At 29.3% G+C, this 26,014-nt stretch overlaps 1 protein-coding gene across 4 annotated transcripts in view; it reads right to left on the bottom strand.

The window, feature by feature from the left end:
* Positions 1 to 633: 633 nt before the first annotated feature.
* Positions 634 to 26,014, bottom strand: part of Hcf (Host cell factor) — a 135,150-nt gene continuing 109,769 nt past the window's right edge. For all 4 annotated transcript variants that reach the window (XM_075363461.1, XM_075363464.1, XM_075363462.1 and 1 more), the window contains 3 exons: positions 15,687 to 15,860; positions 13,671 to 13,875; positions 634 to 6,758 (listed from right to left, as the gene is read on the bottom strand). In XM_075363461.1, the coding sequence (XP_075219576.1) occupies positions 6,661 to 6,758; positions 13,671 to 13,875; positions 15,687 to 15,860 (477 nt within the window). In that variant the 3' untranslated portion in view covers positions 634 to 6,660. The remainder of the gene's footprint in view (positions 6,759 to 13,670; positions 13,876 to 15,686; positions 15,861 to 26,014) is intronic.

The following is a 26,014-nucleotide window of genomic DNA, read 5'->3' as shown; positions in this document are numbered from 1 at the left end:
TGCTAGTAGCTAAGACAAGCAATATATATATATAGAAGAGTACATCATGAAGCTGAATAATATGGTACATGAATCTGTCATTTCAAGTTTTACAACTTTTACAGCAGTAATCACATTGCTTATTTGTTGTTCCTTTGACTTTATATGAAATATCTGAAAATGAATTATTACCTCAGGGCACGCATTATGATTGTAGTACCAATAAATATGTAATTTTATCAGCCTTTCCTAACGCTATTACACAATTAATTGGAATAAAATTATAAAATATAGTCCATACAGTTTTAAATGAAAATTTCCAAACAGGAGGAAAACACGTAGAAACGCACGATAACACAATCCTGAAGCCTTCATCATTTAAAAAGTTTTGTATGATTTTACACAAGTTTTTAGTTCTTTAACAAGATGCATTAATTTAATCACTTTGAAGGAAATTAATAACAACAGTTATTATAAATTTGATTTACTATTTGGTTAAAGCAGATAATTAATATTTTTATGCAGTTAATAGTTAAAAACCAGAGTTCAAAAACTTTATTAAAACAAATGCTAAATACACATAACATCCAAAATACTCATATATTATTTTATGATAACCCTATAAAAAAAGAAAAGAAAAAAAAACACAATAAATTAAAATAACTTGTAATATATTTGCACACACTAATTATAATCTTAAATCATAATTAACAATTTTTAAAAATATATATTAAGATTTATAATTAAAATATTAAAATAGTGCTATATTTTGTAAAAACATTATAAATTAAGATATATATTTCTTAATTTTAACCTTACTATGTGGTACCGCATTACTCAACTATCATATGATAGAACTTATATCATACAAATGACACAACTCTTAAAAGATGTCCTCCCATTTAGTTTTGTAACACACTTTTTAAAAATAATATAATGTAATGAGCTAAAAATAATTTCTAAATTTGAATAAATTATATCTTAATATAAAGATTCAGAAATGTGGAACACAAAAAAAAATATTTATATATATATAAATCTGTTTCACATAACAATAATACTTCTTAATTCAAGAATACATACTAAAAGATAAAATGTATCTAATTCAAATTTACATCAGCAATTATACACAAACATATAGTTCTCAAAATATAATTATAACACGCAATACTTGTATAATGAAATATACACAATAAATTACTTTATACATTCATTAGCAACAAAATAAATAGAAACAGATCATCAATGAAAACAATACACAATTAAATGTACATATTTATGTTTGTATATCTGAATTGATGTAATGTAGCAATCAAATTTACATAATACAGACGGAGTATAATATGCATTTTTTATTTTATAAATTTTTTTTAAAGAATACACTTTTTTCAGTACAGTAAACACTTAATTGAAAAAAAAAAACAAATTAAAATCACTTAAATATTTTATTAAAAATAATCATGGAAGATCTAAGATAAACATATGTAACTGTAAAACAAAGCTTAGGTTGTTACTAAAGAATTGAAATTCCATTGGATAACATAAGCCTGATTGAAAATTTAATTTTTGAAATATATTTACATTTTGAAATACATCCAATATACAAAACTTGTTTAAAGGAAAATAATAAAACTGCTGTACTATTAGTGTTTTGTTTTAAACAAAGATATGTAATTTAACTTTTGGAAGTCTATAATAAAAATATATAATTATTTTAATGGAGCATAACAATTTTTTTCCACTTAATATTCAAGATAAGATTCTCCACTAAGCAGATGATCTTATATCATGAAATAGAATACCATATTTCATTTTTTCAGGCCTGTGCTTGAGTAACCAATTACCAACTAAGTCTACAGATATATTATTTAAAATTTTAAATATTGATTGATTAACAGAAAAGCATTAAAGAGCATACAAGCAGTAACTATGAAATAAAACTTGTTGGCTTTTTAATATTAATTGTTCTATCATAACACAAAATATATTATTAGAGAATATATCTATTTTTCAAGGGCGATTTGGGCTGATTACATATTAGCTTCTTTCTATTATGATTAATCATGGCTCTAAAATGAGATCAGAGATTTGGTTTTTAATTGTTGGATCATGAGCTGTGCTATTATGTAATAATTTCTAGTTATTTTTTCCACGGTCTGTATGTATATATATATGCATTTTTCTTGTAATGCCAATCCAACCACCTTCTTAATATAATATAGTCCATAAGACTGGATAAATCAGCAAAGGAAAAAATAAATAAAATTTTATCTTTAGTGGCATAAATTACCAATATTCTATACAGAAAAAAATTACTAATTTGAATAACAAGTATAAATATTCTAAATTGCATTTCTTTAGAGAATAATTTCAAGTAAGACAAAAAAATAAATATTGTTTTACTAGGTTTTGGAAGGTCTGAAGTTAAAAAACAAGAAAATTGAGGAAATCAATTGAAAGTGTGACAGAAAGCAACAATTAAACCTCTTCTTAAAAGTTCATCGTATGGGATATAGGTTTATATGTAAGTTTTGTACAAAAACAAGAGAACAACAGTAATCACAACACTCCTCTTCTACTCGTACACATTTGACTATATGCTTACATGTCTTCTAAATAAAAAAATCATTTAATAAAAGTATGCTGAAGTTTATTTCCTATAACTGTGCTACTGATATAAAAATTTCATCTTAAAAACTATAATTCTGAACATATTATCGAATATTCTGATTATTTAACAGTTTCTATTATATCCAGTAAAGGATACTGGATGGAGATAGGATGTACAAAATATTGTTCTATTCAAACAATTTTAACTCGATGGGCAATTAATACTGAAACCAGTTTAGCAGGGATCAGAAATCCACTATGTTCCATCTTGTTCTGAAAATTTGGAAAAAATGAGGGTTACATTGACATTAACTCAACTACTAACCCCTTCAGGTTAATAAGCAAAAACCTGGAGAATATTTTGTAGAATGCTAATTACTAATGTTTATTTGTTTATAATACTAATACTAATGTTTATAATATGTTCAGAATTATAGTTTTTAAGATGAAATTTTTATATCAGTAGCACAGTTATAGGAAATAAACTTCAGCATACTTTTATTAAATGATTTTTTTATTTAGAAGACATGTAAGCATATAGTCAAATGTGTACGAGTAGAAGAGGAGTGTTGTGATTACTGTTGTTCTCTTGTTTTTGTACAAAACTTACATATAAACCTATATCCCATACGATGAACTTTTAAGTTCATATATACAGACTTAAATTTAAATTAACTAATGTTTACATAGAACCTTATTAGGCCCTAGTCCCACCAAATCACTGCTTTATGACAAAAAAAATCTTTTGAATAAAAAAAAATACTTGGTAAATATGATCTACCTCATTTAAGGTATAATATACATACTTACATGACTTATCTATTGTAAAATTCTGACACACACATAATGTGCATAAACGAAGAAAAATATTACAGCTAATTATGCTGAAATTTTGATACTCTTTTTTGACTTTACATCATATAATAACTGCTTGCAAGGCTACACTAGTTTAAGCATACCTGAAGTGTGGTACAACGTGTAAAACAAGAAAGCATCACACAAGGGCATTGGCATCTACACTACAACCATATAGAATGCGTGAGGGGGTGATCTAAAAAATGGAAGAAAATAAAATCAGAGGGATGGAAAATTGATATCCAGCAATCACATTCTTAAAGATATTGAGATTAATATATAAATAGATTATACATCTTATAACAGCCAAACAAATAAAACTTGAGCAGGCTAGGAATATTTTTCAAATAACATATTTCCAAGAAACAAAATTTTGTTAATCAGTCATGTATAATATGTAGTAATCATTTAAGTGCTGCAATATACACTTTTTCCTTTTAAATGGAAACTACAACAATTTAAAATTAAGTGTTTACTGTAATATGTTAACATATGTTTATAATAAAAAATAAAATTCTATATATATGTATACTATTTACAATACATAAAACTATTAAAAACAATGTAATATGTATCTATTTGCAACCACGTGCAAAAAAAACCGCTAACACAGGCAAAGAATTATTACCTCAATCAAGACATTCTTTTACAAAATATGACGATAAAAACCTTTTAAATGTACTGAAAATTATTTAAAATTATATTGGTTTAACAAAAAATGTAATCCTTTTAAAATTTAAGTCGTGCAACTAATTTATCTCATTTTCTTACTTATTTAAATACATATGCAGAAAAATCATTGTAAATAAAATCAATGTTTTTGTAACATCAGGAAGACTTAAATCAAATGTTAAAACTTCATAAATAATATTAACAAATACTGATAGCAACAATAGAAAAGAATCTTACATACACTTATAATTCAGAGTTCACACTAGTCTTTAAATCTTATGTATAGACAGGAGGAATAAGCTAAGAAAAAAATGTCTTGATGACTATAATTTTAACAAAACTCTTCTGGCAAATGATAAACAAATGAGTGAAGAGAAATGTACAGCAAAATAACACAGTACCCACAAAGTGAATAAAGAAAATAGGTTTCAAATGAGCATAAAAAAAACAAACTTGAAGAAGCGATTCACATAGAATAGTTTAATATAAAACAATGTTACAAACTGATAATTACAATTTGAACAAAGAAATAAAAATATTAATATATCTGATCAGATAACAACAAATACAGACCAATTTTTAAAATATTAACTGTAAGTAATAATATAATTTTTGATGCACAGTTGTAACAGAAGAAATTTTTTCTTAAAATAAAATTAAATCAATAAACAGAACAAATTATAAATTAAATTTCATTTCATGTATTATTAAAAAATTCATAACTTAATTTCACCTTCTGGAAATTATACACAATAATCAGGAAATGTTTTACATTTAATAAATAAAAGAGATGGGTTTAATATTAATAAATACACCTTGAATGCTGTCTAAATGAAACGATAATTTACTCATAAAAAAAAAAAAAAACAATTTAAATTGTTAAACAATATTCTTTATAACTTTAAAAAACTGACTGTCAGCTGGTTTCACAATATGAAAGAAGCACCATCAAAAATTGATACTCAAAGTCAAGTAACAAGGATGTACACTTACAAGAATGAATTAAACTTATTTGATTTGTGTTTTTTTAAAACATAAATCTCTTACTTTTGGTTTAAAAGACAAGAAGACAAATTCAAAGCCAACGGGACACTCGAGGTATGGATAATAAAATGTTCAGCAACTGTGGTCCAAAGTCGGAAGAAGGAGCCAGCAATTGACCTGAATAGTGGCATATAGGTGATCTTTGTAACTAAAACAATATCAACTTAAAATGGATTGTTTAAAAAACATTTTGAACAATTTTTTCAAGACACCACGGTTAAGCTGGAGACTTCTGTATTTACACAGCATATAAAACATATTTGTTACTTCAATGAAAAGTAAAAAATAATTTTATATCATAAATATACTTTTTAATTATAAATCTAATATGAATATTTCCAATATTTACAAAAAAAGACGAATGACAAATTTTTGAAGTGGTACATATCTTTCTAATTTTAAAGGAAACCAGCATTCAATACCAAAACTAATACAAATATTTTTGAAGAAAGAGTGATGAAGATGTTACAAATGAAAAGATAAATAACAGGGAAGTAAAATATGCTACTTGTAATTAAATTATAACAAATTACTACAGTTTTTTCACTTCTTACATTTTAGGTAAATAACTTGGCTATTGAGGAATAACTAACAAAAACTGAGTAGTAATTTCTATACAAGCCAATAAATTTTATGCTACAATTATACAAGAACAGAAATTAAAAATGTTCCTTAGTACAATCATTAATTTAAAATAACAATTACAGCAAAATAAACTTTGTATTCATTTCTTAATTGCTAAGTTAAATGAAATGTTAGTTTTTTTTTTTTTAAATAAAAAATTTGATATTTTATAACTCTTTTCCTCTAAATACAGAAATTAACCCTATATCTTTAAAAAGTCAGTCATTAAACAAATTCAGTCAAGAGTATCATAAATATTCTTTAATGACCTGGATTACAGGCTCGCACACAAGTTTTATAATAGACTAAAATAATTTTATGTATATTATGTAAAATTTAAGACATAAGGTAATCTGCAATATATTAATCTAATTAACTGAAATTTATCATTAATCACAAAAAAATAAACAGAAAACGGTAGGATCAGCTAGACCTGATATTAAAATCTTTTTAACATGTAACAGTCTTAGTCAAAACATTTTCATTCAAAAGCATAAACACAGGATATTTCCCAAATCGTACAATCGTTTTCCAATGTCGGCAAGTCAATTATCAACTACACCATATAAGTCACTTTAATTTTAACAAAAAATATTTATAATTAAGGTTATGGCAGAGGGGTTCTCTCTATTCTTTTCTTATCATGGCACTTGACAAATCTATACCATTCTTCAATAATGGAAGTTTCCAGCTCGTATTTACCTGACATATATTAAATAACTCATGTATATTATTTATATAATAGTACTAGCAGTAATACAAGTCGCATCATAAATAAGTTTGTTAACGAATATCTTGTATGTGAACACATTCGCGATATGGTGTAACAATAAACAGAAACAGTTGCTTTCCCCTCTGCCTTAAAAAGGAATGAAATTAGTTTTCTTCAGTTTTAAACCTCTTGGAAGAGATATTACTAGAAGAACCTTCTCTTTTAACTGGTTTTGTAACTCCGCTCGGTGAAGCTACTACATCTGCAACATAAAACAAGTTACCTTTTCTATAATACATATTAATATGATTATCAGGTAAAATACAAATAACTCATTAAAAAAATAATTAGCTCAGCACAATCCCTCACAGTTCAGTTCATTCACTGAAACAAAAATACAAATTTTCATTCTTACTTTGGATTAAACAGAATCATTTGATGACTTTTAAACAGAAATTTCCAGTGGAATAGATTAACAAAAATATTCCTGTATCATACCATACCATAGTTTCCACCTATCCAGAAAGTTTGCTACAGAGCAATAACATATGCATTAGTTAAAGCTATTGAGCTATTTAAAGAAGTATTTATTTATTCTGAAAAGCTGTTGGAAAAAGGATAGTCAATATTGGCATGGGGGAAAAGGAAAGATGGAAGAAAATTTAAGGCATCAATTAACAGCCCAACCCACAAATAACTCAGGGCTAGAAAATAATGCAGTGGATGTTTAGTCAAACACTATTCTGATCTCTAGCAGAATCGTAGTATATCTGCCTTTAAATTTTGGTAAGGTTTAGCATTTTTAAGTTAAAAAAACATTCTCAATAGAAAAGTTCCCAAGTTAAGTCAGTCAACATTACACTCTTATCAGATTTGTGTATTTAATTTTATTACAGATATTTATTTTTTTATTGAAATTACAGGTAAAATGTGTCTTAACATTTACATAAAATGAACATTTGAAATGTGCGAGGTGCAAACATACAACAAAAAAATTAACTGGTTAGAAATCGGTTTCTAACTGGTTAGAAGTTAAAAATTAACTGGGTGTAATCGTAGATCAATCTGTTCCACTTGTCTATAGATATTTGCCTTTCATGTCTTTAAATCTACCTGAATTTTTCAAAGATGAGTAACAGTTTTTAATATTAAAAAACAAGTTATTTTCATACTTGTACAATTCCAAAAGAAAATTTTTGTTTCACAAAAAAAGTGTTGAAAACACTGAATAAACAAATTTTTTTAAAAATTACTTTTATAAATAGCCTCACGCACATTCCGAATTAATGTCCAACAGTAATCGGCTAGCATGTTAGTATTCCATTCCCCTTTACAGTGGCTTTCCATCACCGAAATTTCTTGGTGGAAACCTTCACCGTGTTATGTCTCTGCGGTTGTCTGGGAAAAAATCCAGATGTGAGTGGAGGAAATGTATTTTCAGAGACATATTGCATCCCATAGCTCTGTATGAAGTAAGAAGTTGATTAACAATATCATGGTAATTGTTGGAATTTTGTTTGCCAAGAAACTTTTTGCAAACATCTTTAAATGAAGCCCAAGCTGCACTTTCTACATTATTAAACATCGAGTAAAATATATCATCTTTGACCAACTCTTATCTGAGGACCGACAAATATTCCTTCTTTAATTTTTCCTTCACTTACATTCGGAAATTTCTGCCTGATGTATAAAAATCCAAGACTATCCTTCTTCATTGCTTTTACAAAATTTTTCATTAGTCCTAGCATGATATGGAGAGGGGGTAAAAATTTTTTTTTGGTTTAACTAAGGGCTCAGGAATAATATTTTCCCCATTTGGAATTAAGTTGTCTTGTTTTTTCCACTGTTTGGTAACATAATGTTTATCCCTAGCTCGGCTGTCACATTCGCAAAGAAAACACATGTACTTAGTATAGCCTAACTGCATGCCTAACAAAATAGTTATAACTTTCAAATCACCACATATGTTATTTATAATTTATTTTTTCAAGAAAATCTTTCATCACATCGTATGTCTCTTTCAAATTAATAACATAAGCGATTTATATCGAAGGATATCTGTTAACGTGTAGTAGAACCACTTTTAAGGTATAGTTGGACGAATCTGTGAAAAGGTGCCAGTCCTCAGGTTTATGAACTTGTCTAAGCGCAACATAAGCTCATCAGTATTTGTGCAATAAACCAAATTATTTTCATCAATAAAGTACTGAGAAAGTTCTTTTTGTCAGCTTCGAAAGTCCGAAACTTTTGTATTTTTTTAAAAGTAAATTCCAACCTTGCAGTCTTGATCCTAACAGTTAAATTGATTTTCAGTCAGTTGATTTTCTGATAAATTTAAATCCCTAACAGAGTCATTTAACTCACCTTGCAATATAAGATGTGGCTTATTGAAAGATAAATCAAAATCATTGCTGTCTTCTTCAGTACTGTCCGATTCTTCATCGCTGCTTTTGAAACATACATTACAGGTGGCTCAAGAACTGGAATAATTTTACTGCGAGATACAGGCCTGATTGCAAATTGCAATGAAGGATATTTTACAGTAAGTTTAGATTTTATAGTAATTCCAGATGATACACTTGTTAAACAAAAGTAACAATTCGTTACATGATCCTTTGGTTCACGCCAAACAATAGGTACACAAATGGCAAGGCAAAGCCTTCCGTGTACCTTTCAGCCATCCTCTTAAATATACAGAACAATTAGTACATACTATATGAGAAACCCACGGTGTCTTATCCTGATCACCAATTTCACACTAAAAGTACTAATGATATGCTTTTTTAATTAAAGGTATAACACAAAAAATTTTCAAAAATGGTGGGTGATAGAAAGATTCTGAGTGAATATTTGTTTTCAGCATAAAAAAAAGAAAGTGATTAAAATCATGTATTGCATGTTAGGAAACAAAAATTATGTTTATCTGTGAAATTAATGATATGACCCACAGGTCTGACTATTATAAGAAAAACAAAATTTAGATTACACTAAAATTTTATTAATTAAAAGAGACTGTACTATGTAATTTTATTATGGTTTGACTGTGATTCTATATGCAATAACAAAAGTTTTATTCATTTTATAATAATTTAGTTTGCTTACTAGTGTTAAAATTCATATTTTCAAATGTAATCTTTATTTATATAAATTTGTACCAACAATATTACTACCACCAATTCACACGTAGGAAATGTTTTTAGCTTAAATGTATAAAAATAAATCCTTTTTGATCTGTGATAATCTCTTTTAACCTCAACATATTTATCATATCCTAAGTTATTTGTTTTATATGTTCCAATTATCAATTTTGTCTGTAAATGTTACTTTCTATACATCCCTTTAGTACCGATTAATTAGAACTATACATCTTAATATAAGGCTTGCTATCCTAGTTCTTCTCTTTAGAAGATTCTATTATACATTTCTCTCTTTTCCCATTTGTCTATGACCTCTTCATCTTGAATTAATATAAAATCCTGTGTGTAATACCACATTCCAATGGTCTCTTTTCTTTATTTGTTCTACTGTTCGTGTTTCACTACCATAAAGCACTACATTCCACAAAAATATTTTAAAGAATTTCTTTCTAATTCTTTGGCTTGTATATGATACTAGCAGACTTCTTTTTTAGCATGAAAGTTTTCCTTGCTTGTGCCCGTCTGCATTATTTCATTCTTTGTAATTCTGCTACCTCGGTTACAAAATTTCAAAACTTCCTTATATTACTCCTTCCCATAACATCTGATGTTTAGTATTCTTCATTCTGTTACACCTATAATCTTTGTTTTACTCCTATTTATTTTTGAACAAAACTTATCTCCTGCCAATAAAACCATGTCAATTTAGAATTTATTGTAACTCACTTTTTAGTATCTTTCGAAAGAACAATGTCATCAGCAAATCTTAACATTTTTGTTGTTACTCCTTGGAGTTACTGTATTCCCAAAATTGTCTTTTAATAATAAATTTTATATTGCTTCTACATACAGATTAAAAAGCAAACAGAAGACACTATATCCTAGTCTCCCTACTTTCTTTACCATCTAATAATAGTTGATGAACTGCTATTTGATTTGTGGAGAGTTCTTTCCCTATATTTAAGTGAGAATAAGTTTAAATGATTTTACTCATTTTACATTATCAAATTCTTTCTCTAGATCTAGAAATTCCATGAAGGCAGTTTTATTCTTCTTAAACTGGCCTTTTAAAATTAGTCAGGCCAGAATGGCTCATTCGTACCATGTTTTCTGAAACTAAAACTAGTCTACATAATATACATTCTACTACATGTTCCATTTGCCTGTAAATTCTCCTAGAATATTTTCTATGCACCAGGCATTAAACTAATAGTGAGAGTTGACACATTTATCTGTTCCTGCTTTCTATATGTTAAGCAATTATTTTTTTGTCATAAATGTATACTGTGTAAAAACATCCTAGAAGAGTAATGAAGATGGTCAATTCCTAGACTTTCTGTTTTAGTCTTTTATCAAATTCAGATCAGATACCTCTAAAATATTTATCAATTGTTTCCCTCCTCTATAAATTCAATAATATACATTTTTTCTTCTATGTAATCCTTGTTACTAAACTAATGAAGTAGATTTTAGATCTTTTGTCACTCTTAACAAAAGTTCCATCAATACCTCTGATACTAATCATACTTTTGACTCTACTGTTCTCCAAATTTAAAAAAAATGTTTCTATACATTTTGCAGTCCATACCACAAAATAACTTTTGAAATTTTTGCTGTGTTACGTAAGCAGTGTTTGTATCTTCTAGTCTATATCTTCTTTTACACTTTTAAAAAGGGTGCTCATAATCACTACTTTGCACTATATGCAAAATTCTTTAAGTCTAGTTCTTTTTTCATTTCTTTGATCTACTTCATAACCTGCAACTACCTTTCTTCTCAACTTTCTTTTAATATAGCATTCCAATCTCCTAAATTTCACAATCAAATTGTCATATTTTCATATTTTTTTTTACTAGATCACATATTTTTTCATGTACATTTTTTATCTCTTCTCTACTACACAGGTCGGCAAATAAATGTCCATTATTTTTTAGCTTCAGCTTTGACTTCCAACAAAATTATTTCAGTTACCTGAAACAACATACCCTTTATTCTATACATTTATTCATTATTAACTCTGTATTCAATTTTTTACTTTCCCATCTAGATAGCGTTACAGCTCTAGAAGTATTGTAATCGGTCCAATTTGGGCACATGTGGTTTTCACCAGTACTTGACATTTTCATACCTGAGAAACCCTCCCCAAAAAAAACTGGACCTCACTATCTCGAGATTTCAACTAAGGTCATATTGTTCTTAGACACATTTATTAACAATTAAAAGTAACTCGGTCTGGCTGGTTCTCGAACACGTTTGCCTGGTTGACTCGGTACCAGGAGTGATAAGCCTTGTTGCTACACAAATCTGCCGATCACACAAGAGAAAAATGTTCTATATAAGTTGGAAAATTACACTATAACTAAACTAGTGTTGACACTAACTAGTGTCAACCATTGCCGCTAGTATTGCCACATCCATGCAAATGAGCGTGAACACTTTAGTTAGAATCATTGAATTAAATATAAGCAAAATAATACAGAGTTATCATAAAGGATAAAGACAAAGCAAAGTGTGTTTTATTGATGGCTGAATTAAAATCCGTAATTTTAGTTCAACGTGCGTTTCAATGTGAATTTGGAAGAGATCCACCAGACAAAAATAACATAACACGTTGGTTCAAACAATTTGAAGAAACTAAATCAGTTAAGAAACAGAAATCAACCGGCAGACCAAGTATACCAGACGAAACGGAACTAATTAGACAATCGGCAATTAGAAGTCCTGGGAAGTCCATCCCCCATCGAATTAGGTATTCCAAAATCAACAGTTCACAAAGTTTTACATAAAAAAACTGAAATTACACACTTATAAAATCCAGATACTGCAGGAATTGAAACCTGATGATGGTGTAAAACGTTACAATTTCGCTATTGAAATGTTCGACAGAATAAGTGAAAACGAATCATTTTTAGATGATATAATTTTTACAGACGAAGCTACATTCCACGTGAATGGATGTGTTAACAGACACAATTCACGAATATGGGGCTCTGAAAACCCACATGCAATTATTGAGAAACAACGCGATTCGCCTAAAGTTAATGTTTGGTGTGGTGTGATGAAAAATCGTGTAATAGGGCCTTTCTTCTTTGCTGAAAAAACAATTAATAGAGTTGTGTATCTTGACAAGTTAACCAATTATTGCTTTCCTCAGCCGGATGAACTTGAAAACATTCATCGACTTCATTTCCAACAAGATGGTGCTCCCCTGCACTTCAATGCATTGGTCACGGACGCTTTGAACGAAAAATCTGGAGATCGATGGATAGGCCGGCAAGGACCCGTACTTTAGCCTCCAAGGAGTCCAGACCTGACACCTTGCGATTTTTTCTTGTGGGGGTACATCAAAAGCGTTGTTTATACACAAAAAATTCACGACCTAAACCACTTAAAAAACAGGATTAATGACAATGACAACCATTAACGAAGAAATGTTAACTAATGTTTGGAGAGAAGTTGAGTATCGTTTGGACATTTGTCGAGCGACTAAGGGCGCACATATTGAAATTTATTAATTATGTAAAAAAATGTTTGAGACGACAAATTTGAAAAATAAAAAACATAAACTGTAAGTAATTCTGTTTTAATTTAAACCATGTTCAAAACCGCACCATCCTTTTATGATAAACCTGTATTATATTTAAATAAAATGAAAAATATTTTAAATAAGTTTGTGTAAGCCATACACCAGAAGCAACTGCATTATCAGCTTTTTGAATTTGCATTAATTATCCAATAATTCCCTTGGTCATATTTCCATTTCACCTACCTAAAACCTATTATATCTAGTTTTAACCTACCCCATTTCTTGTCTTAGGTTACCTAGTCGATTACTTTTGTTTTAACTTGATAATCAAATGCTCCGACTTGAAGTGTGGCATGAATATATTTGTGTGTATACATACATACATATAAGATCAGATCCTTACTTCCTGTACTGTTAAAAGCACTTATTTATGGTAGATCAACAGATAATAATTATTAACAAAAGATTTTAAATGAAGAGATTATGATTAATTAATGAAAACAGGACTTACCTTGTAACCACCTGACTTGTGTTGCAGGCCCATAACCTTTGTCATTCTTTGCCGCTATTCGAAAAATAATGGCAGGTTTTGTTGTGACATCTATATGAGCTGCAGCAAGAGATGAGTTCGGCACTACTGCTTGGTTAACTGGCCCACAATATACTCGCACAAATGCCAGTTGTGTAGGCGTGCTTGAAACAGTCTTTGTATCACCCTTTGAAAGTAAACAAGAAAAAAACCAGTTTTGTTTAGTTTTAAACTAAGCAAATGCAGTTTGTACCACAAATAAAACAATTTTTTTTATATCACTGCGTCAATGAACATCGCCTATATACTAAAAGCAAAGCTCTGAAGTTCAGCCACACCTACATCAATAAGCATAAATGGAAGCAGAAGTACAATAAAATAAACTTAACATATTACGAGTACATGGGATACAAAATTAGCAAAACTACATAATTCATTCATAGTTTTAATGATTAAGTCTTTAACAACTGATCTCAATAGATTAATGTTACAATGGGAATAAGGGCACTCAGGAATCAGAGAAGATCTACGGAGTAATATCAGTAGAAAGAAAATCTGTGATGAAGGAGGCAGGGGTCTATGCAGCTAACACTTGCTCAAGTAAAGAAAGCTTATTTACTGAATTTTTAATAATATCCTCAGGCATACTTTATGATTCTCCTTTATGTTTAGAGGAAAAAAGATTTAATTTTTTATTTCTTCAAAACAAGATGTAAAACTGATTAAAAAAAATATTTAAAAATAAAAAAGACTAATTTTTCATAACTTTAAGAACTCGTACAAAAAAGCTACATTAAAAAATGACTGAAGGTGCAAACTGATAAATATCTAAGCATGATTAATGCATTCAGTATTGTTTTAAATGTAAGATAATAATACTATTGCTTCAATATTGAAGTAACAGTATGTTATAATAATAGTTAAAACCACTGATGCTGGAGAATTATATTTCTAATAAAATTTCTCCAACTTAATTGGTACTCCAATATACAGATGTGGTTTATGAATTATTGTAAATATTGATTTTAATTTTACAATGTGAAGAAATCTACACTTTATTAAATAAAATACATGGGTCAATGAATAATCAATATTTTAAATGATTTATATACCAGAAAACTAAAAAATGTTTTAGAAATAAACATAATTTTATAATTAAGAATGCTTACTGATCTATCAATTTAAAAACACAATAAACATGAAGTTTATTTAACTTTAAATATTAAACAAAGCATAAAAATAATGTGATAGAAACATTCCTATTAATTTGATAACTGATTCAATATTATTTTAGAAGTTCTCTACTTTTAGTGAAAAAAAAAGAAAAGTTCTTTAGTTCTAAAATAAATTTTCCTACAACAAAAGCCTGCAACAAAATTTGGGATGTGGAATGTTTTTTAACTTTTGGTAAGCGATTCCTATGTAATTTTTAGTGCTGAATCTGAACATAATCTTCATTTTTTTCAACAAGTCAGTATTTTTCGCAAGTTTCAAAATCTGTAAAAATGTTGAAAAATTAAGATACTATAAAACAGACATAAAACATTTTTTTAATAATAAATTAATATAATACATTCACTTTTCTGGCTTATACTATCCATTTTTATAGCTAAACAGTTGAGTGGTCTAAAGAGAAGGGCATGTGGGGAGGGGGGGGGGTTTGGGTTGAAGATGATGAGATGGTCGGAGAGCTTGGCTGACAGATTGTGACAATACTTAACATGATGTAACATGTTTATTGAATTTTTTTATTAAAATGAATTTAATTTCTTTTTATTTGTAAAGAATAGTAATATTTTTACTACTCATACAATCTAGAAAAAATTATTTGATGAACCAAAATTTTACCAAAGCATTTCATTAGAAAAAAAATCAAAAACAGTAAAGGTGAGATAATGAAAATTAACTTTTTCTTCTTTTAGAATGCATCTTTACAAAAAAATTAATTATCAATTATGCAATTTTATATATTAAATTATTGACTTATGTATTACTGACCTGGGAATGAGTTGTAGCACTTCGGACAGCAAGGCATACAGAATATTCAATAATTTTTCCTGAGGAACTTGGAGGTGGTTCCCAAGAAAGATGAGCTCCATCTGCCGATTTTGATATTTTTATTGCTGAAGGAGCACCAGGGAAACCGGGTAAACATGTTTTAAAAGCAGATACCTAAAATAAGCATTTTCTATTACATTAATTTTAAAAGTCAACATGAATATTTCACATATCTACACAAAAGAAAAGAAAAGTAACAAATACAACATAACTGTTCTAATTTTGTAATAATGTACACTGGTAGTTTATAATCCTGCCACAATGGCACTGCTTTTTAATACGAGTGTATTTAAGTAGCAGAAAAAAATTGAAGGTAAACTTACTGAAAATTAATTCTGTAACAGTAGGCAATATTTTTTTAATAAAACAAGATTAACTCTTGGGACCTAAGTAAGACTCAACTGCACCCCTCACAACCAGATGATTCTAGATGACCTTCTACACCTCACCTCAGGCAACAGGATCCTAGAAAACTGAAGGATATGCAATATGAATGCATGCAGGCAAAAGCAGGTTTAAGGTACTAATTTCTTCACATCATAGCACTCTTAAGTATCCAAAATTTTTATTAGCTTATCTATAAAAAATAAAATACAGAATTCATTTTATTTTATTAAAAAACTATACAAGATATAAATAATTATTATAATTTAAATTTTCAATTGGAAAAATAATTTCTTTTTAGCGCATCCTAAATAATTTTTTTTTGGAAAACAAAATTTAGATTTATAATGTTATTATCATAGTATTTAATTTTTTTATGTTTAAAATATTTATTTAACTATCTCCATTGTTTATTAGTAATAAACCATAGCTCAGTAGAATTAAAAATATCTAGTAACAAAAGCTTTTGAAAAACAGCAACATATGGTTCTGTAAAAAAGAAAGATTATATATATATATATATATAAACAGAGGTGTATCATTAAGTTCTGCAATTTTCATAACCTATTCTACTTGTGAAAATGACGGAAGGAGTTCATATAACTATATGCCCTAAAATATTTAGTTTCCAAGTTATGGCTAGTGAAAGATTTCGCTCAGATTTCAGCTACCCCGGTGAATTGAGGTCATATAACCGAACTGATCCAATATTGTCCTGAAATTTTTAGGATGTTAATTAAGGGCAGAATTATTGATTTCTTATGATTCTTCAAAACTTAAATAAAATACGTCCCAGAACTGTATCTGCAGTAGTTTGTGTAAAATCTGGAGTAAAAACCAATAAATTAGGGTAGAAAAAATGTTTTTTTTTTATGTTTGATGTACAAAAACTTTGTTAAATGGGTAATAAATACATAAAACTTTTTTAACAAAACTTATAAAAAATTTGATTCTGAACAAAATTGTGTAAGATAAGTAGAATAATATAAATAAAAGTTAGACATTTTTAACACATTTCTTGGCACGCTTCTGTACTGCTTTTTATTACTTTACGGCTGTCTATAAGTTGTTTAGCTGCATCCATAATGCGGACAAGTAATCCCTCAAGAGAATGTATTTTTGTTTTGTAAGCAGTATTTTTCATCCATCCCCAGATATAGAAATCTTAAGGTGTAAGATCAGGTGATCTTGGTTGTCAGAAATGTGGACCTCCATGACCGATTCATTTCTTAGGGAAATGATGATTTAAGTGAGATGAAATGGCACAAGTGGGGAGGCGCTCCAGTGTGCTGGAAGTATACTTTGCATCAAAGTGCTAGAGGAACATCTTCAAGCAGCTGTGGCAATTCTTCTTGAGGAAACTGCAAGTAGTTATCAGCATTTAAGTGGCCAGGTAATATGAATGGTCCAAACAGCTGATTGTGAGGAAGGTTGCACCATACATTGACACTAAATCGATGTTGAAAACTGCCTTCCACAGTTTCATGAGGATTTACTTCTGCCCATAGCATACGTTGTTGACCCAATCTCGGGTAAAATTTTCCTTGTCAGTAAACAAAACATACTTTTAGAGTTTTTGATTTGTATTCCTTCAGTTGCAGAACTCCCAAGTGAAGCAGACCATTTCCTGGGTGTAGATGTTGAATTTGCAGTTTATAATAAGAATAAAATTTTTGTTTAAGTGTCTTCCAGACTAATGAATGCGCAACTCCAATCTGCTTAGAAAGATGACTGATGCCTAGACTGCAACTATAATAATTTCATCAATAACAGCGTTGTGTTGGACAGATTATTTGTAGTTGGTACGAATACTAGGTCGAGAAGCTTTTTCCGAAGACTGAATAATCGTGCTAATTGTTTTGGGATCTGAAATCCTGTGATTCAGAAATGTATTTCATATTCTACTGTAGCACTACCATTACACACTTCTAAAATAAATACCCTATCAGTATATAACTGTTGTACATAAGTACCGCATTCCTTCAATGGAAAACCAATAACGTAAAACAAAAATTCACAGAAAACCTTCGCTAATGTTAGCACAGTTCACAGCACCTGCGATATACTTAATGTACCTACAGAATAATGTAAACACTAATACAATATTGCGCATTGTTGATCAACTGTTATTTTATTGCCAAGTTTAAAATAATAATTTTACAAACAATTTATTGCATTTCTGTCATTAATATCCAAGTAATTTTTATTTTACAATTGTTAAATCCAGATTTTATTTTTAAATTTTTAACAGTAAATTTAGATTTTACAAATTTTTCAATCACTAAAAAAGAATTTGCTTTTTGTTTACATTAAATAAGTACTTTTCTGACGAATGGAGTAATGTAATGTTTCTAAATATAATTCAATTTAAAATTTTTTTTTTTTTATTGAACTTATCTTACACCAATTTGTTCAGAATTAAATTTTCTACAAATTTTATATGCTTATCATAGTATCCGTTTAACAATATTATTGTACGTCAAACATAAAAAAACAAGGTTTTGTACCTTAATTTATTGGTTTTCACACCAGATTTATCAAAAACTACTGCAGATACGGTTCTGGGACCTATTTTATTTGATTTGTCAGCTCAAAAATCATTAATTCTACCTCTTAATTAATATCCTAAAAACTTCAGTACGACCTTATTTCACCGGGCCAACTGACATCCAACGGAAATCTTTCACTAGCTGTAACTCACAAAAGAAGCATTTTAGAACGTATGTTTATATGAACTTTTTGCATCATTTTCATGAGCAGAACAGGTTATGAAATTCCTGGGAGAACTTCATGATACTCCTGTGTTTTTTTTTTGTACATTTATATATATATATATAGTAACCTGGTTTACTGGGATCTCAAGGTACATATCATCTTTTCCCTCTTAAAGAGGTTTTCCAAACAGCCAGGTTTAAAATAAGTTTCCATTTACAGAGGACCCGACTAAGAGAGGTCAAAATGAACCTTTTTTTCATTTATAAAGGTAAAAATGCATATTTTATATATGTAATGCAAATGTAGTCTTTTTATTCTTCTTATGGATTTAAACAATACAAAACTTACAGTCTGAAAAAATCTGTTAATTTAGTTTGTATTTTAGTGCTACTTGCCATAAGGTGTTTTTCAATATTATAAATCTGATGCCTAGATTATCAACATTTGACACTTCAAAATAACTGGTGTTTTTTTTTTTTTTTTAGTGATAGAACTTTTGATAGAGATAGCTGTCATTTGCTTTGTTTTGTGATTTCAAATTAGTGAGTATTGGCAAATGATCATGGAAAAACTGACGCCGCAACATTTACAAATTGTGGAAATATATTTACAAAATCAATGTTCTGTTCGCCAAACGTAAAGAGCACTTGGTAATTTTTATGGTGTACATAATCGTCCAACAGAGCAACTTATTTGTCGAACTATTGATAAATTTTGTAAAAAATTACTCTACTCAATGAAAAACCAACAAGACAAAGTCTGTATGTACAGACGAAAATATCAGTGCGTCAGTGACAGTGTGAAGAAGATCCGAATGTGTCTATTCATCGCCGTTCTCAACAACTTGGACTTTGTCCATCCACTACATGAAAAATTCTACGTAAAGATCTTGGTCTACACCCGTACAAGAACTGAAGCTGCAAGGCCATAATAAGTGTCGTTTGATTGGTGAATCAATTGAAAACTGATCCACATTTTTATCGAAAAATATTGTTCAGTGACAAAGCTCATTTCTGGTTAAAAAGTTGTCAAGAAGCACAATTACTGTATATGGAGTAAGATCAATCATCAGGAAATTTACGAGTCTCCATTGCATCCTGAAAAATTCACTATATGGTGTGGGTTACCAGCTGGAGGCATCAGTCCTTATCTTTTTAAAAATGAGGTCGGAGTGCATGTTACTGTCAATGGTGATCTTTACAGATCAATGATCAGTGATTATTTGTTTCCAAATTTACATGACATCGATCTGCAACAGTTTTGGTTTTAACAGGATGGTGCCACATCTCACTACTACTGAAACAATCGATTTAACAACAAAATTATTTCACAAAATGGTCCCGTGAATTGGCATCAGAGATCATGTGACCTAACGCCAGTGGATTATTTTCTTTGTGAATATGTGAAGTCTCTGGTTTATGCTGATAAACCAGCAACAATTGACTGCTTTGGAAGCAAACATAACTCGTGTTATTAACGAAATACATCCCAACTTACTTGAAAACGTGGTTCAAAATTGGACTGATCAAATCCAGTTCATCAAAGCTAGTCATGGTGGACATATGCTGGAAATTATTTTCAAAAATTAAATGTCAGAATATTATCTTTCAGATAAAAACAAAACTGGCTTCAAACTTACCTTTTCATGTCTTTTATTTCAATTCAAAGTTCTATCACTCTAAAAAAAACATCCATTACTTATGTAAAGTCTCTAATGTTTTTTCTGCATCATGCTTTGACACTTTCTGTACACTCCTCTTCTTCAATTTCCAAAGTGGAAGAGCATGCAGAAACAATGTCAACTTCAGTTAGCTCATCCGAAACTAATAATTTGTCATTGATATGCACAAAATCCTCAAAAATTGGCGGCTAGTCTTTTTCGTTGCTACTAATAATCTGGTCCCATTCTTCGGAAGTGTCATTCCACAGTTCTCTTCCTCCTCTTGTAAGCCTTCATGTTCAAAAGTTTCTGTCACCTTGTATCCCGATTTTTTAAAGCAATTTTTAATGGTGGATTTGCTCACAGAAAACCAAGCTTTTTTCGAAAATCTAATCACCTGGAGGATATTGACTTCAGAGCTATAATTCTCTTCCTATAGATTTTAAAACAAACTGTACGATTTGTTTTCTATAGTAAAATTTGAAGTTATTGATATACCTTGATCCATTGGCTACAATTTACTTGTATTAGCAGGTAAATACAATAACTTAACGTGGTCTAAATCAGGCACATTATTGTGGGCTGTGCAATTCTTGACAAATAAAACAATACTTTCATTTCTGCACCTTCATTTCAGTATTCATTCTTTTTAACCAATCTGCGAAGATATCCGAAGTCATCCATGCCTTTTTATTATTTTGATAATTAACAGGTAAAGTTCTGATACCTTTGAAGCATCTTGGATTTTTAGATTTCCCAATTAAAAGAAGTGGCAGTTTTTCAGTTTCTGACATACTGGCACACAAAAGTGCATGATCTGACCTCTGCTAAGTTTCCCACTATGACAAGGCTGACCTCTATATGTAAAAGTTTTATCCGGAAGACACTTAAAGAATAAACCCGCTTCATCAACACTAAAAACATTATCAGGGGAATAATCATGCAACAGTTAGAACGTGTTCAACCCATCAATTACATATGCTGCTGTCCACGTCATTGCTTACTTCATAAATATTTTTGAAAACTATATCGTTCCTTCTCTTAAAGTCCTCCAACCTGCTGTTACTGCCGCAAAAATTATCAATGTGGAACATAATAGCAAATACTTAGCCTTCTCTTTAATCATTGGATTGTTTATTGAAATGTTTTTAAAACATTTCTTTTCTTTTCCCTGTTTAGCCTCCGGTAACTACAGTTTAGATAATTCTTCAGAGGATGAATAAGGATGATATGTATGAGTGTAAATGAAGTGTAGTCTTGTACATTCTCAGTTCGACCATTCCTGAGATGTGTGGTTAATTGAAACCCAACCACCAAAGAACACCGGTATCCATGTTCTAGTATTCAAATCCATGTAAGAATAACTGACTTTACTAGGACTTGAACGCTGTAACTCTCGACTTCCAAATCAGCTGATTTGGGAAGACGTGTTAACAACTAGACCAACCCGGTGGGTTTTTAAAACATTCCTGCTTTATCCATGTTGACAGACATTTTTCAAGTTCAGGATATTCGGCTGATCGCGTTGGTTTTAGTTTTCCTTTCCCTTCAGCACACTGAGAACGAATTTTCTCCTTCTTTTAAATTATTCTGTAGAGGGTAGACTTTGGTATATTAAACTCCATACCAGTTTGTCATGCAACTTTCCACTATCATAAACAGAAAATAGCTTTAGTTTATCAGCGGCTGTCAATAATTTATACTTTCGTTTCAACATTTTGAGCACTTATTTATCGTACAAAAACCATAGAGCAATGTAAAACTAAATGTGGAAGAAATTTGAATAAGTTTGTAAACAAACCTGTTAAGACCAATATTCAAAATGACAATTAGTAACTGTCTTACTTACAGGCTGTTAAGCTAAACAATCCCAGTTACAGAGGTAAAAATCTAAAAAAAAACTCAGATAAACGGGTTTAATTATTTAAAATTACTAAATATGCCAAACTAAGAATCCTAAGTAAAGGAGTAAACAGAATTTCTAAAAACCAAATGCATAATATTTTATTTCTAACAATCTAATTTACATAAGTCTATGCGTAAAGAAACATTTACATTAACAAAAAATCTAGCCCTAAAATATACTACCCCCATGATAAAATTAAACTGATAAAAACATTAACGATTTTTTTTACCTTGAACACATATGCTGAAAGTTCAAACACGAAAACTAGAAATAAAATATCCAAATTGCACTACTTGAAATCGTTGAACCTTGTCTAATAAACTCTGAAATAGTAAACTGTTTCTGTCACAACCTCATTTTTATACTGTTAACATGATCAGCAGTAATAGTCACTGTGCAAAATTATTCAAAGTGAAAAATTAATTAATTAATTTACAATACCAGAATTATCAATAAATAAAATCAATTAATATTTAATCGAATTGAATGTAAAGTGGACGTGAAAACAGACACAAAATTACAAGATTTTCTGCCATAACTTCGACTACTTAACAGACTTAAAAAAAATAAAATGTCATTTTGTTCAAAATAAAAGGCTTAATATTTTAATAAATAACATACATTTTCATAAAACTAATATTTATGATGATATAACGGAGTGAAAAATAAACATGGCCGCCATTTTGTAATTTTTGAAGGTATTTAAGTCCTGATTTTTTTGCTAATATTAAAACTTTATTACAAAGACGCCTACAAATATTAATGTGATTCGTCTATCCGAACTTGAGATATAAATTTTTATATAAAAATAACAAAATGGTGGACAGGGGGAACGAAGGAGAAATTGCCATTTTTCTTAATAATACTTTTTGTTTAGTTTTACAAGTAGAATCTGAAAAAGTATAGCCAGTCCACCGTTTTAGAAACACCCCGTATAATGGGTTATTAATTTTTGACACTATTCGTTTTTCAAGTTATGGCTGTTTTAAAAGTATTATATAAAATAATTGTCGAGCAAGTGGTCAATAATACTGTATATCATATCAACAGAATAATTTAATGATAAAAATATAATTTGGTCAAAAGTTTTTACTAAGAATTTTTTTTTATGCATAATTTTAAAGTTAAAAATGTTATTTGATCAAGGGGATAACATTTATTATTTCTGGTACTTATGTTTTTCAGTTTTGGCTGTTATTAAAAATGTTGTTAAGAGGTAACTGTTAAGCAAGGGCGTCAGTCAAGTGGAACAAAACATTTTTCCTCTTACACTCTAAATTCAGTATTCAGTTATCTTAAATTCAGTATCTTAGTAAATTCAGTTAAGGTAACATTATTTGATCAAGGGAATCCCATTTTTTCAAAATTGAAAATTTATATCTTTTTAGCAGTTGTGGTTAAAATATTCCATAATTAAGTCACTTATATTTAAAACCGTATGGTGTATTTGAAATAAAAATCTGTCAAGTCCAAAGTCAGGAAATCTATGCAACCTTTGCCAGCTTTTTTTTGTTCTTGAAAGCAAAAAATTAATATAATTCACATCAAATACTAGACACCTGATAAAAAAAAATCAGGTGCTTCTGGGATGAAATATTAAAAAAAAACAAACTTATTCAAAATACAATAAAATTTCAGAATGTGGTTGATGAATTGTAATGATGTTTAGTTTAATATCTGCTAGCAACATCTTTATCAAGTTGGATAATTTTTATATGTGCTTTATTACAAAAATAATTTTTCATGAGTTTTAGTTCCATTTGTTGTGGCAGGACCATAAAACATCAGTACCAGTAAATGTTTGCAATTAACTTACCTTTGAAAAAAGTGACAACCATTCTACTATACAACTGAATGAAAATCAATATATTTCAGATATTTTGATTGTAATTCAAAATTAAGTCACTGAGGTGATTAAATAACTACCACCTATTATTTTATTTTCACTTTAAACAGACTACTAATTCATTAGGCAAAAATTAACAGCTAATAAATGGGACAAGGCCCATACCAACAAAAAAGTAGGATTAGAGGAAAGATAATACAATCAAGCTCAATATGATGACAGAACATTTTGAAACAATGATATAATTCTTCAAAATATAAAACTAACCTCATGTACAAAAATGTCTGCACTTCAACTACCAATTATAGTTTCTTCAAAAGCAGTAATTTAATACCAAAGTGTTCTGAAGTTAACTGTTAACAGAATTTAGCAGCATTAATATAATTTTGGTGATTCTACAACGTAACAAATTTACAGACTCATAAGGCATCATTCTGAGATGTACTCATGAATTCGGAGGTGGTGGACACAATGACAATTCACCTTTGTTCAATAAACTCAGGATTAAATGCCAGTAGATAAAATTATATTCCTTATTTAAAAAAAATTAAAACAGCAGTAATATTAAAACTATGTAAGATGTTTTAAGACAAAGTTGAGTCCTGGGCAAAATGGTTAACTACTCTGATCGTACTCTTCTGTAGTTCATGATCCCATTCTTATACAATCCACTGTTCCTTATCCTTCAACACTTCTGTTTCTGGTAAGTGCATGGGAATTGTTAGCCATTTTTCTGCCTCAAATTGTAGGAACACTCGATCTTTATAATCACTAGTGCAGCATTAGGATCCTTATTGGAACTTAGTGGAATGCAAACTTTACCTGTAATATGGTCAAAGGACTGTTTTCTACCAATGAGTTCACACAAAAGGGAAAATTAGTGGCTGAAAAGCCTACTGAGGTTGGTAACCAGGCCTACTCCTCCAATCCTAAGATAATATTAAGATGTTTTTATAGACAAAAAAGAAATCAAATTAAACTTCAGGCAAAATCAACAGGGATGGGCAGAAATTTGCAGATAAACCGATTCAATTACACTAGAATACAAATGACAGACAGACACTCATTTACATTTCAAACCACTTCACCTCACATAAACTATCCACTTTCAGAAGTATAACCTACAGATTTGACATACCAGAACACAATACTAAAATACCTAGTACACATTTGGCAACAAAACACTAATATACTCTTATACAAAATAAAGAAAAATAACATCAAAAATAAACATCACTGAAGATGACAACAAGAACTACTGCTGGACATATTTTGAATAAGATATTAAAAATGTAGTATTTATAAGTTTTCAGGTTTATTATTTCTGAAGTTTATAGTTTTAAGGAAATTTCTGATACCAAATAATTAAATGTTATTTTCAATTTACATTTAATCCTGATAAACTGCAATAGATGATTTGATTTTTAGCTGATCTGGAATGTTTTTTTCTTTTAAAAATTATTTTACTTGGAGATGAAAAAACAGGCTTTGCAGTGGTATTTAACATGTACTGTTCAAAGTAAATTTTTTTAATTTCAGATGATAGAAATTTCATAAGCCCTTATTTATGAGCAGACAAAAAACCTGCAATTCTTTGTTCTACAATAGTTTAATGTTTTAAAACATGAAAGAGTAAAATTAATAAATAAGAATTTATTCAAATACCCTCAGCCAACTGCTAACTACAGTGTACCAATGTAGTCTCTATTTCATCACTTCCTAATGATGAAAAAAATTCTATGCAACTATTTTCTATC

The sequence above is a fragment of the Lycorma delicatula genome, chromosome 4 (assembly GCF_047948215.1).
Source record: "Lycorma delicatula isolate Av1 chromosome 4, ASM4794821v1, whole genome shotgun sequence".
In the NCBI taxonomy this organism is placed as follows: Eukaryota; Metazoa; Arthropoda; class Insecta; order Hemiptera; family Fulgoridae; genus Lycorma; species Lycorma delicatula.
The sequence above is the reverse complement of the archived record's forward strand: the minus strand, read 5'-3'. Positions and strand labels throughout refer to the sequence as shown.